The following is a 12,866-nucleotide window of genomic DNA, read 5'->3' on the forward strand; positions in this document are numbered from 1 at the left end:
CCCCCCCCTCACACACACCTGTGCTTGAGCTCACTTTACTTTTGGTTCGGCGCGAAAACGGTTGTTCCTCTCTCTCTCTCGCCTATTTTGGACTGCCATTAATTTTTTTCTTTTTACTTACTTTTTCTTATACATGTAATATATATATAAACATTCTTTATGTTTATGTATATATTTGTGTATAAAAATGTAGAAAGTTTTCTTTTCAGTGTTTGTGCTGTGTGTGTGATGTACGACAGCGACACTTGCGTAGAAAGGCCACCACAGTTCCACTTCGTGGGGAACGACCTCCCCCTCTGGTCCATCCCCTGGACCCTCTTCATTCATCTATTATCTTTGCTTTTCCTCTTTTCCTATGGGAAACTTGGATTCTCAGCGAAGGGAATGTGGCCTTTTTTTAGATTGACCACGGTCTCTCTCTACTCGAGGTCGTTCACCTTTACTACTTCTACGTACTATTACGGTAGCTCCTTTCCCGTTGCGGGTTAGGTTGCTATTCCGTTTGTTTGTCTCAATTATTTTTAGTGAAATCTAATTGTATTTTAACTTTTCAGCTTTTCCGTGGGGAACACTTCCCTTCGGGGGTTCAGTGGTTCTCACTATTATATTCATAGATGATTTAGATAATTATAATTCTGTTATAATTCTGTTTTTATTACAGTTACTCCGCCCCCCCTTCTTCCGTGGATGTCATCTGGGGAAGGTGGGCGCATACTTAATTCATATTTTATTTTTTTCCCTCGGGGTTTCTCTTCGGAGTTCCTCCCTAGGGAATTTCTGTTAAAATAATTATTTAATTTTATTTTCCCAGTTAACTATGCAGTTTTTCTTCGTTCAACTAAAGAGTGCCTGGGGATTCTGCTGTCGCTGCCGTCCCTCAGAGGACGTCGTCATGGGCATTATCCCTTCTCTTAGAAGTACTCCCGTGACAACATGCCAGCACTTCAGATCATCTTAGAATGCTAGTGGAGGTTCGCCTCCAGGGGTTGGATAACTTCCCTTCCGAGGGAGGTTTCCTCCTCAGGTGTGAGGTTTTATCCCTTCAGAGGGAGAACTTCCCATACCTTAATAAATTCATCGCCTTCGACTACTGTTGCTGCTCTGCGGCCAGACTTTTCTCCCCCCTTGCTGAGTTTCTCTTCCTTCAGGGGTGGAGCATAGTCTTGGCAGGTCTCTTCTACGAAGTGTTCACCTCTCTCGTTCGCGAGAGAGGCCATTCATAGAGACTTCTCTTCGGAGAATCGCTACTGCTAAGGTCAGCTTGCTGATCCACCAGCCCTAAGGGGCGTCGCCACGAGTGTCTTCAGGTCTCTTCTACGTAGTGTCACCTCTCTCGTTCGCGAGAGAGACCACTCATAGAGACTCCTCTTCGGAGGATCGCTATTGATAAGGTCAGCTTGCTTATCCAACGGCCCTAAGGGGGCGTCATCACGAGTGTCTTCAAGTCTCTTCTACGAAGGGCACCTCTCTCGTTCGCGGGAGAGGTCTCTCATAGAGACTCCGCCTCGGAGGATCAAGCAGAACTTCCAGTGACCTCTACCTTGTGCTGCAACGTGATCCTTTGGACTTCAGTCCTGGACTCTAACACAAACCTTTCCTGGACTCTAACACGAACCTTTTACGGTCCCATCGGTGGATGCTGGCCCTTCCAAAGGGCACATCCCAGTTCCTGATCGTCCTGCCAGCTGACCTACCGATCTACCAGCGCAACCTTGCGCTGCAACGAAGGACTTCGGTCCTGGACTCTAAAGCAGACCTGCTTACGGTCCTCATCGGAGGATGCCCGCCCTTTTTTTAAAGGACACATCCCAGTTCCTGATCGTCCTGCCAGCTGACCCTTCATCTTCATACGCGCGCAAGCGCCGACGATCTTCTTACGGCTGCAAGCGCCGACGATACTCGGAGTCATCCCTTCTTCGACACCGAGACAAACTTCTAGGACTTTGCCAGGATCTGGGGGTCATGGTAAATCTCGAGAAGTCCTCTCTGCTTCCCACTCAAAGACTGGTTTACCTAGGCATGATTATAGACACCAATCTCCACAAAGCCTTCCCATCAGACGACAGGATAGCAAGGCTAAGAGGGGTCGCAAGCCCTTTCCTCAGACGATAAGAGCTTCCAACCCAATCGTGGTTACGTCTCCTTGGTCACCTTTCATCCTTGGCTCCTCTAGTTTCCAACGATCGCCTCAGGATGAGATCTCTCCAGTGGCAGCTCAAGTCCCGGTGGAATCAAGGTTGCTATTCCCCGGACGTCATGATCCCTATGGGTCCTGCGGAACGGACGGACCGTCGGTGGTGGGTGACAGACGAGAACCTACGAAGAGGAGTGGATCTTCTCGTCCTTCCCCCGGATTTGATGCTGTTTTCGGACACCTGTGGTCAGAATCAGAAAAGTGCCTCCATATAAATCATCTAGAGATGAAGGCCGGTTTTTTGGCCCTTCAGCAGTTCCAACAATACCTGGCAGGTCACTCTGTGGTGGTGATAAGCGAGAACACCACAGTAGTGGCTTACATCAACAAGCAAAGAAGTACCTTTTTGAAGCAGCTATCCCATCTTGCAGTAGAGATACTGAGATGGACAGAAGTCCACTTGATTCTACTATTGGCGTGTTTCATTCCAGACAAGAGGAATGTGCTCGCCGACAATCTGAGGAGAGCGTCTCAGATAGTGAGTATCGAGTGGTCTTTGTGTCATCTAGTAGCCAACAATGTCCTGACTTTGTGGGGTTCCCCGACTGTGGATCTGTTCGCGACAGCGCTGATCTTCAAGATTCCACTGTACTTCCCCCCAGTCCTGGATCCCAAGGCGCTCTGGCAAGATGCCTCCCAACAACGGTGGGACAACATCAACGTGTACGCCTTTCCCCCGTTCTGTTTGATGAGGGTGCTCAACAAGACCAGAATATCGGTCAATTTTTCAATGACCGTCATGGCTCCGCTCTGGCATCACGCGGAATGGTTTCCGGACCTTCTGCAACTCATAACGGAACTTCCGAGAGAATTCCTTCCACGACACGATCTACTCAGACAACCACATGCCAGCATCTTCCACAAAGCCGTAGCTTCGCTACGACTTCACGCCTGGTGACTATCCAGTATCTCCTCGCTGAGAGAGGATTTTTGGCAACAAGTTGCGATTAGGATGTCTGGACATCTGCGAAAATCATCCGCATCTGTCTACCAGGCAAAGTGGAAAGTCTTCTGTGGTTGGTGTCGTGGAAGGGGTATCTCTCCACTCGATGCCTCTATTCCAGCAATAGCGGAGTTCCTCGTGTATTTGCGGGAAGAAATGCGCCTTTCAGTCTCGGGGGTGAAAGGCTATCGCTCAGCCTTAAGTCTAGCCTTCAGGCTCAAAGAAATGATCTTTTCTTCCTCGCTGGAACTTTCCCTACTCATACGAGGTTATGAACTTACCTGCCCTCAGTCGGATGTGAGACCTCCTCCGTGGAACGTGGTTCGAGTTCTCAGGTCTCTTAAGAGACCTCACTATGAACCATTACGCCAGGCTTCAGGTCTCCACCTAACTTGGAAGACGGTGTTCTTACTAGCTTTGGTTCGGCCAAGCGAGTCAATGAACTTCATGGTCTCTCATATGACATCACCCATGCAAGGGTATGGGGGGGAGGTAACGTTCAAATTCGTCCCTGAGTTTGGTGCTAAGACTCAAAATCCAGGTTCGACTCCTTCCGGATTCGAGTCTCTGTTCTGTAACAGATGCCCCAGACCTTCTCCTACTGTGCCCAGTAAGGAGTCTGAGGCTATATCTCAGAAGAACGGCTGCAGTCTGTCCCCAGGTGCAAGCATTGTTAGCACTGGGAGGATTAAGAGAAGGGTCACCAAGAACACCATCTCGGCATGGATTCGTAGGGTGATCCATCTGTCCCTGAATCCAGACCCTCCTCCATCACGTCGTCCTAAAGCACATGATGTCAGGGGCGTAGCTACGTCCCTGGCCTTCAAGAGAAATTTCTCAGTGACGCAGGTCCTTCAAGCTGGGGTGTGGAAACGTCAGGCGACCTTCACAGCCCACTACCTGCACGACGTGACCCACAGGAGGCTCGATACGTTTTCTATCGGCCCTGTGGTGGCTGCACAACAGCTGGTTTAAACCCTCAGGCTCCTTCGTGGACAAGTAGCAGAAGGTTGAGGGCATTGTTACCCGGTCTTAGTCTGCATGAATGAAAAGATTGGTCTGGCCCTTACTCTTTTCTTCATCCTCCCCTCTCTTGGGGAAAGCAGCATCCTGGGTTCTCTGCACAGCTGACCTCAAACCACTGCAGGTAAACCATGTTTCCTTGTGTTCCGAGTATTAAGATAATACTGTCACGTCCCCATACCCTGACGAGGTGGTATTGGGAGAGTCCTAGCCTAAAGTTTCCTTCTAAGGGACTACAGGTCAACTTCCTAGGACAAGTCACACACAGTTTGCGAAGGCCGCAGTCCTTGCGTAGCAAGGTTCTAGCGAGGTGCAGGGACTCCTTATTGCTGAGTGCAAACACACTCAAATATTGAGTCCCCGGACAAAGCCAAAAGCCAGTACTGGCAGGGACTTTCCACCCTTCCTAATGGGTGAGTCACCCCTATTAAATAGCTTGGTTTATATGTCAGTTACGGAACAAATGACAAATTCGTAGGTAATTTGTATTTTTCCTAACTATACAAACCTTAGCTATTTAATCAAACTTGCCCGCCAGCCCTACCCCCCTTGAAGTCCTACCTCTAAGCAAAGTGAGCTCAAGCACAGGTGTGTTAAAGGGCGGGTGGGGTGTAAGCAGACTACCCCCCAACCCCCCACTAACTAGCGGTGGGGTAGTAAACCCTCGTTAAAATTTTAATGGCTCGTCATTTCAGCTACGCCGAAAGTAATAACCCTGATTAAATAGCTAAGGTTTGTATAGTTAGGAAAAATACAAATTACCTACGAATTTGTCATGTTTCTGGTCTTATTATTGTGCTATTGATCTTGACTTTAAGTTTATCTCATACCACTCCTGCTACCTCCCTCCACTTCCTCCGGGTTGCTTTTATCTTTTCCTCTCCCCTCACTAATTAGCATTTAATTTTTTTCAAGGCAAGTTTTATAGTTAGTTGGAGACTATCGTCTTAGGAAACAGTTATGAATCGCATGTGTATCAGTATAAGCAGATACATGAGTATACATAATTGTAATTTTGGGAATGAAATGTGCTCATGATATTTAAAATTTATATGTGATGTGCTCCTTTTTTAGTTCACTGAAGTGATCATAGTTATGTAAATCTTCTTAATATCTTTTTGTAAAAAAAGACATGACTATATACTATATTTATACTTTTGTTTTTCACTTTCCAGGAGCAGCACTGCTTTCAAATAAGGATGGAAACCCCCTTATAGGAGCCAGACTTTTACCTTCTCTTCTCCAGGTACTTGCAGCACCATGTACTAGTATCCCTGGATTAACTACAGCTGCTGCAGCTCTTGTCTCTCTTATACAAGCCACGCCTTCCCAAGCCTCAGCCAATACTCAGTTAGCAGGTATTATTGTTTTGCAGATTACTCTGTAATTTGTTGTAATTTTTATGTGTGTGATTACAATTACAGAATTATTCTATTTTCTTCCAGGTTTATTTAGATTAGTCTTCAAACTAAATTTGACCTTAGTATAAAAATTTTAGGTACCTTTTAACTTGACAATTTTCATTTCTATAGGTGGAAATATTTTTAGTGAAACCTTTTTTATAGGTAATTATATTTTTAATGGTAGTTTTAATTCGGTAAAGAAAACAAGGACAGATATGCTGATGTATAGTAGCTGTTGGTCCTTTATAGCTTTCATACCTTTTACAATAGTGTCTTAAGCTTAAGGCTGCATCCACAAAGTTTGCTTGGTGTAGGGACGAGCTGATTAATACTGGAATTTGAAATAAAATAATCACTCGGCTACCAGCTGGTATACCATGATGTAGATACAGAAATCTATGGTATGGTATATTTTTTTACCTATTACAGTACTCTTGTATAATTTTTCATATATTTTATTTATGTAAATTTATGCTTTTGTTGGAAAAAAAAAATGACATTTAAACTTTTAAAAGCCCCCAAAATCACTATTTTTAAATATATAACTTACCCGGTAGTTATATATTTAGCTTACGTCCCTGACGTCATGGCAGAAAATTCAAAACTCGCGCCTATCACCGATTGGATAGCCAGGTGTACCACCTGCGCGCCCTCTAGTGAGGTACCTGGAACCATTCCATGATTCCTCAGATCTTCCCTGCCGTCGCTAGCGGTGACATCGTTGGATATTCTGCTCGCCAATTACCTGATTTATTGCTGTTTACTTTGGTGATGTACAATAATTTGGTTTTGACTCTCGCTTGTTTGAATTTGCTTTTGGATATTCTTGGGTTACGTTTGGATTTTGATATTTTCACCCTCGCTTGTTGTTTTCTCATAAAATTTTTCAAAATGCCCCCCCCCCCCCCCCATAACTTTTAGAATGTGTGTGAGTTGGTGTAAGACCCGGATGGCTAAGGCCTCTCTTGATCCCCATTCACTCTGCGTTAAATGCAGAGGTAAAGTATGTGAGTTGGGTGATCGTTGTGACAAGTGCATTCTTTTATCTGAGAATGAGTGGCTAGAGTTTGATCGCTATACTGTACGCGTAAATTACAAAGAGATAGGTTGAGACAAAGTCTTCTCGTTCTTCCAAAGACTTTTCCTCTTCACGTGTCACTGAACCTAATCCTTCCCCGGTAGTAGTAGTTTCTGATCCCACTATTGTTACTGCTAATGATCCTACACTTAAAGATATGATGGTGGCTATTCAAGCGCTGGGCGCAAAGGTTGAATCGCTCGCGGCGGACAGAACGCAACTTATATCCGATGTGAAGCAGTTAGAAGGTGATAGTGCTAGAAGTGCAGTGGAGGGTGCGCCTGCTCGGGCCTGATATTCTCCTAGTCTGAGACCTCTTCCAAGCTCCCCAACCCCTGCGAGAAGGAATGTCGAACGGCGAAAGGAAACGAGAGGCTTTAGCTCCCGAGCAGACGTCCCCTCGAGCGTACCTGTTGACGTTTCACAGGACGTTCGCCCTCACCATAGGAAAGGTGAGGTTAAGTTGATTTCGTCATCCTCGGATGACGCAGTACCTAAAAGAGGCTGGCGTCAAGCGTCCAAACCTCTCAATAGGAAATTAGATATGGTCAACCAGCGTCCTTCTAGGACAGAACAAGCTCCATTGGAGCAGTCCGGAGCGGTTTCCGTCTTCCGTTGAGAGCTCGCCTGCTAAACGTCCTGCTAGGACGTCGGATTCTGTTGAGAATCTTTCAGTTGGTGGTCAGTTGTCTGAACCGGGCATGACCTCGGTTCATGCTCCCCCTCCACCGTCAGACTGGTTATCACCATCTAGACGTTCTGAGCGCTCTATGAGCAGTATGGTTGAGCAATTTTGTGATTGACGTGACGTCCCCGGTATCACAACGAGTTGACCCAATCCTTAATATGCTACAAGAGATGCAACAGAGCCTCTCTTCATTCATGCAGAGTTACCAAGCTACGGACAGTAAAAGAGTAGCAGGCTTGGCTCCTGAACGTCAGGAAGCTTCTCTTCTGGACGCCAAGCGGCGTAAGGCTGTCAGTCAAGAGGTTCTTGATGACGAACGCCTTTCCATTTCACCTGTGAAATGTCGTGATACTGTTCCTCATAAGGAAAGTGGACGTAATCTTGTTCTCGAACGTCAGGCAACCCAACGTGACGCCAGGCATCAGGCAGCCAGACGTGACATTGAGCGTCAAGCATCCTACCACGTCGAGCGTTCGTCAGAACGAGACGTCGAGCGTTCTTCTCGACGTGACGTTGAACGTCCTCTAGGACGTGTTCCCGAACGCCCAGCTAAACGTGACATTAAGTGTTCAGTCTTACGCGACGTCGAGCGTCCTACAGAGCGAGGCGCCGAGCGTCCTTCCAGGCGTAGCGTTGAACGTCCTTCAGGACGTGATCTCGAGCGTCCAGCAAAGAGCGACGTCGAGTGTCCAGCTAGACATGACGTCGAACCTCCTACAAAGCGAGGCGTCGAGCGTCCTTCTAAGCGTGACGTTGAACGTCATACAGGACGTGATCTCGAGCGTCCAGCAAAACCTGACGTTGAGCGTCCTACAAAACAGGATGTCGAACATCCAACGAGACCTGATATTGAGCGTCCTCCAGGACGCGACGTCGAGCGGCAAGCAGCCAGACAGGACGGCGAGCATCAAGCAGTTCGCGACGCTGAGCGTCAGCCATGACGCGACATCGAGTGTTCTACAGAACGTAACACCGAGCGGCGAACATCTTTCCGTGTTGCCGGTAGTCAAGAAGTGAGACATGACTTTGAGGATGAGAGCCTCGGACTTCATGATGACTCTAGTCATATCAGATGTCGTGATCAAGAACATGTTAGTTCCAATCGCTTTGATCGTGAGCGTTTCGCCGAGCGTCAAGCATTACATCAACAAGGCGACAGACATGATGATCCGGGGTCTCTTGATGTCAGAAGTCAGGAACTTCATGAGATGGATCCTAGTAAACACAATGTCGTTACTCCTGTTGGGGCTTTGTCAGAGGAAGACATTGATGATCACCTTTCTCCTGTTGAATTGTTTGAGGAGTTATCTGAAGGAGAAGACTCGAACTCGTTTCGGCCTCCAGTGGATCTGAAGAAACTCATGAAGGTTTTTAACGAGGAGTTTCCAGAGTCTTTTGTGCCCGTTGCTCCATGTTCGCCACCCTCAGAATTCACATTTGGGAAGTTGTCGAGGAAGTCTCGTTTTACCAAGATGGTTTTGTCACGGTCCTCAAAGAGAGCTCTAAGATTGATGGGACTGGATGGAGTCCAAAAAAGACCAAGGAAAACCGGCCTTCGTGTTTTCTCCAGCTAGATTAGCATCTAGATTTAGTATCTGGTACGAGACGGGAGAAGTTCTCGGCTTGGGAGTTCCTGCCTCTGCCCAGGGAGATTTCTCGAGTCTTGTAGATGCTCCTCGTCGGTCGGCCATGAGGAAGACCAAGATTTTCTGGTCTACCTCGGAGTTAGACCATCTTCTCAAAGGCGTCTTTAGAGCCTTTGAGGTTTTTAACTTTCTAGATTGGACACTGGGAGCCTTGGGCAAGAAAGTTTCTGCCTTTAAAGAGGGTGATACTACTAGCTTAGTCCACATAATGTCCTGTATGGATAAGGCATTGCGGGACGGATCTAATGAGTTGGCAGCATTTTTCAGCAGGAATTCTTAAGAAAAGAGCTCAGATGTGTTCGTTTCTGTCTCTTAGGGTTACTCCCTTTCAGAAATCAGAATTGTTATACTGTATGCTCCTCTGTCTTCCTCGCTGTTTCCACAAGAACTCATAAGAGAAATTTCATCCGCATTAACTCAGAAGGCCACACAAGATCTGGTCTCAAAGACGGCAAGAAAGGTCCTACCATCCTCCTTCTCTAGCCGCAAACCAAAGGAAGAAACACCTTTTCCTAAGTTCTCTCAGCCCTTTCGAGGGAAGACTTCCAGCAGGGGTAGCTCCAGGCCCGATGGAAGGAGAGCAAAGAGGAGAGGCTTCAGATCAGGGTGAAGCAGAGTCTGACTGCTTTCGCCTTCAGGCAGTAGGAGCCAAACTACTCAACTTCTGGCGAGCGTGGGAGGAGAGGGGAGCAGACCTTTGATCAGTACATCTGCTGAAAGAGGGTTACAAAATCCCTTTTATAGGAAAACCGCCTTTGGTTTTAACTCCAGTGGATCTCTCTCCCAGATACAGAGAGGAGGCAAAGAGACAAGCGTTACAACTTCAAGTGTCTCTATTGTTGGAGAAGGGGGCCAAAGAGAGGGTGCGGGACTTACAATCACTAAGCTTTTACAACCGCCTGTTCCTGGTTCCCAAGAACTCGGGGGGATGGCGTGCAGACCAGGACGTAAGTGCACTTAACAAGTTTGTCCAGAAGATGAAGTTCTCTATGGAGACTTCAAAGTCAGTTCTTGCAGCAGTAAGAAAGGGCGACTGGATGGTCTCATTAGACCTCCAGGGTGCTTACTTTCACATCCCCATTCATCCGAGCTTCATGCATTATCTGAGGTTCGTCTTCAAGGTTGAAGTTTTTCAATTTTGAGCTCTGTGTTTCGGCCTCAGTACCGCCCCTCAAATATTTACGAAACTAATGCTCAATGTAGCAAGAATTCTCCACTCAAGAGGCATCAGAGCCTCCCTGTATCTCGACGATTGGCTTCTCAGAGCTCACTCATATGATCACTGCCTGAAGGAGCTCCAGACAACTTTGAGTCTAACAAAAAAATTGGGTCTTGTCAACAAGGACAAGTCTCTCCTGACACCATCACAAGAGATACTTTATTTGGGGATGGTGATTCAGAGTCGGGTTTTTCGGGCTTTTCCCTCTCCATCAAGGATGGAACAAGCCATCTTAACTCTGCAATCTTTTCTAAGGAAGAGGAAGTGTTCTGCGAGGAAGTGGATGAGTCTGTTGGGAACCCTCTCCTCGTTGGAACAGTTTGTCTCTCTAGGAAGGCTGAATCTTCGTCCTCTCCAATTCCACCTCAATCATCATTGGGACAAGGAGAAGGACCTAGAGACGATGTGCATTCCAATTACGAAATCTATCAGAAGTTGCCTTCAGTGGTGGAACAATCCGAAAAGGTTCCATGAAGGTTACCCCTTAGAACAGAAGAACCCACCCCTTGTGTTGTGTTCTGATGCCTCAGACTCAGGGTGGGAAGCAACACTGGGCAAGTTGGAAGTTTCAGGGTTGTGGATAGAGGCTCAAAAGAACTTCCATATCAACCAAAAAGAACTGTTGGCAGTCTTGTTGGCCCTCAGAAGCTTCGAAGGGTCAGTTCTGAACAAAGTGGTGCAGGTCAATGCTGACAACACCACATCATTGGCTTACATTGCCAAGCAAGGAGGAACCCACTCGATGTCTCATTACGAAACTGCGAGGAATCTCCTCTTATGGGCAGAGGAAAGGAATGTAGTCCAGATTACAAGGTTCATTCAAGGGGAAAAGAACGTGATGGCAGACAGCCTCAGCAGGAGAGGTCAGATTCTGTCCACAGAATGGACGCTCCATCAAGAAGTCTGCAAGAGTCTGTGACGACTTTGGGGTCGTCCATGCATAGACCTATTCACGACCTCAAAGACAAAGAGGCTAGAGACTTATTGCTCCCCAGTGCCAGATCTCGAAGCAGTCCACGTAGATGCTTTCCTGTTAGATTGGACAAATCTGGACACGTTATTATTATTATTATTATTATTATTATTATTATTATTATTATTATTATTATTATTATTATTACTAGCCAAGCTACAACCCTAGAAGAGCAAGATGCTATAAGCCCAAGGGCTCCAACAGGGAAAAATAGCCCAGTGAGGAAAGGAAATAAGGAAATAAATAAATGATGAGAATAAATTAACAATATATCATTCTAAAAACAGTAACAGCGTCAAAACAGATATGTCCTATATTAACTATTAACAATGTCAAAAACAGATATGCCATATATAAACAATAAAAAGACTCTTGTCAGCCTGGTCAACATAAAAACATTTGCTCCTACTTTGAAATTTTGAAGTTCTACTGATTCAACTACCCAATTAGGAAGATCATTCCACAACTTGGGAACAGCTGGAATAAAACTTCTAGAATACTGTTTAGTATTGAGCCTCATGATGGAGAAGGCCTGGCTATTAGAATTAACTGCCTGCCTAGTATTACAAACAGGATAGAATTGTCCAGGGAGATCTGAATGTAAAGGATGGTCAGAGTTATGAAAAATCTTATGCAACATGCATAATGAACTAATTGAACGACGGTGCCAAAGATTAATATCTAGATCTGGAATAAGAAATTTCATAGACCGTAAGTTTCTGTCTAACAAATTAAGATAAGAATCAGCAGCTGGAGACCAGACAGGAGAACAATACTCAAAACAAGGTAGAATGAAAGAATTAAAACACTTCTTCAGAATAGATTAATCACCAAAAATCTTAAAAGACTTTCTCAATAAGCCAATTTTTTGTGCAATTGAAGAAGACACAGACCTAATGTGTTTCTCAAAAGTAAATTTGCTGTCGAGAATCACACCTAAAATTTTAAAAGAGTCATACAAATTTAAAGAAACTATCAATACTGAGATCCGGATGTTGAGGAGCCACCGTCCTTGACCTACTTACAATCATACTTTGAGTTTTGTTAGGATTCAACTTCATACCCCATAATTTACACCATGTACTAATTTTAGCTAAATCTCTATTAAGGGATTCACCAACCCCAGATCTACATTCAGGGGATGGAATTGATGCAAAGAGAGTAGCATCATCTGCTTATGCAACAAGCTTGTTTTCTAGGCCAAAGCACATGTCATGTGTATATAGTATGAAAAGTAATGGGCCAAGAACACTACCCTGTGGAACACCGGATATCACATTCCTATACTCACTATGATGCCCATCAACAACACCTCTTTGAGATCTATTACTTAAAAAATCATTAATAATGCTAAGAAACGACCCACCCACTCCCAATTGTTTGAGTTTGAAAACAAGGGCCTCATGATTATCACGGTCAAAGGCAGCACTAAAATCAAGGCCAATCATACGAACTTCCCCACCACAATCAAGGGATTTCTGTACAGCATTGGAGATTGTAAGAAGGGCATCACATGCTCCAAGGCCTTTACGAAAACCAAATTGCAAACTAGGGAGTAGATGATTACCTTCAGCAAACCTGTTAAGACGTTTTGCCAGAAGACGTTCAAAACTTTAGATAATATGGGAGTTATGGAAATTGGCCGGTAATCAGTGGGACTTGACCTACCACAAACACATTTACATAGAGGAGTAACATT

The 12,866-nt window shown here is 45.5% G+C and overlaps 1 protein-coding gene across 3 annotated transcripts in view; it reads left to right on the forward strand.

The window, feature by feature from the left end:
* The window catches only part of LOC137622926 (focadhesin), a 252,821-nt gene that overhangs the window by 139,626 nt on the left and 100,329 nt on the right, over positions 1 to 12,866 (forward strand). For all 3 annotated transcript variants that reach the window (XM_068353496.1, XM_068353495.1, XM_068353497.1), the window contains one exon: positions 5,336 to 5,518. In XM_068353496.1, coding sequence (XP_068209597.1) covers positions 5,336 to 5,518 — 183 coding nt within the window. The remainder of the gene's footprint in view (positions 1 to 5,335; positions 5,519 to 12,866) is intronic.

Source organism: Palaemon carinicauda, chromosome 30 (genome assembly GCF_036898095.1).
Source record: "Palaemon carinicauda isolate YSFRI2023 chromosome 30, ASM3689809v2, whole genome shotgun sequence".
Classification (NCBI taxonomy): domain Eukaryota; kingdom Metazoa; phylum Arthropoda; class Malacostraca; order Decapoda; family Palaemonidae; genus Palaemon; species Palaemon carinicauda.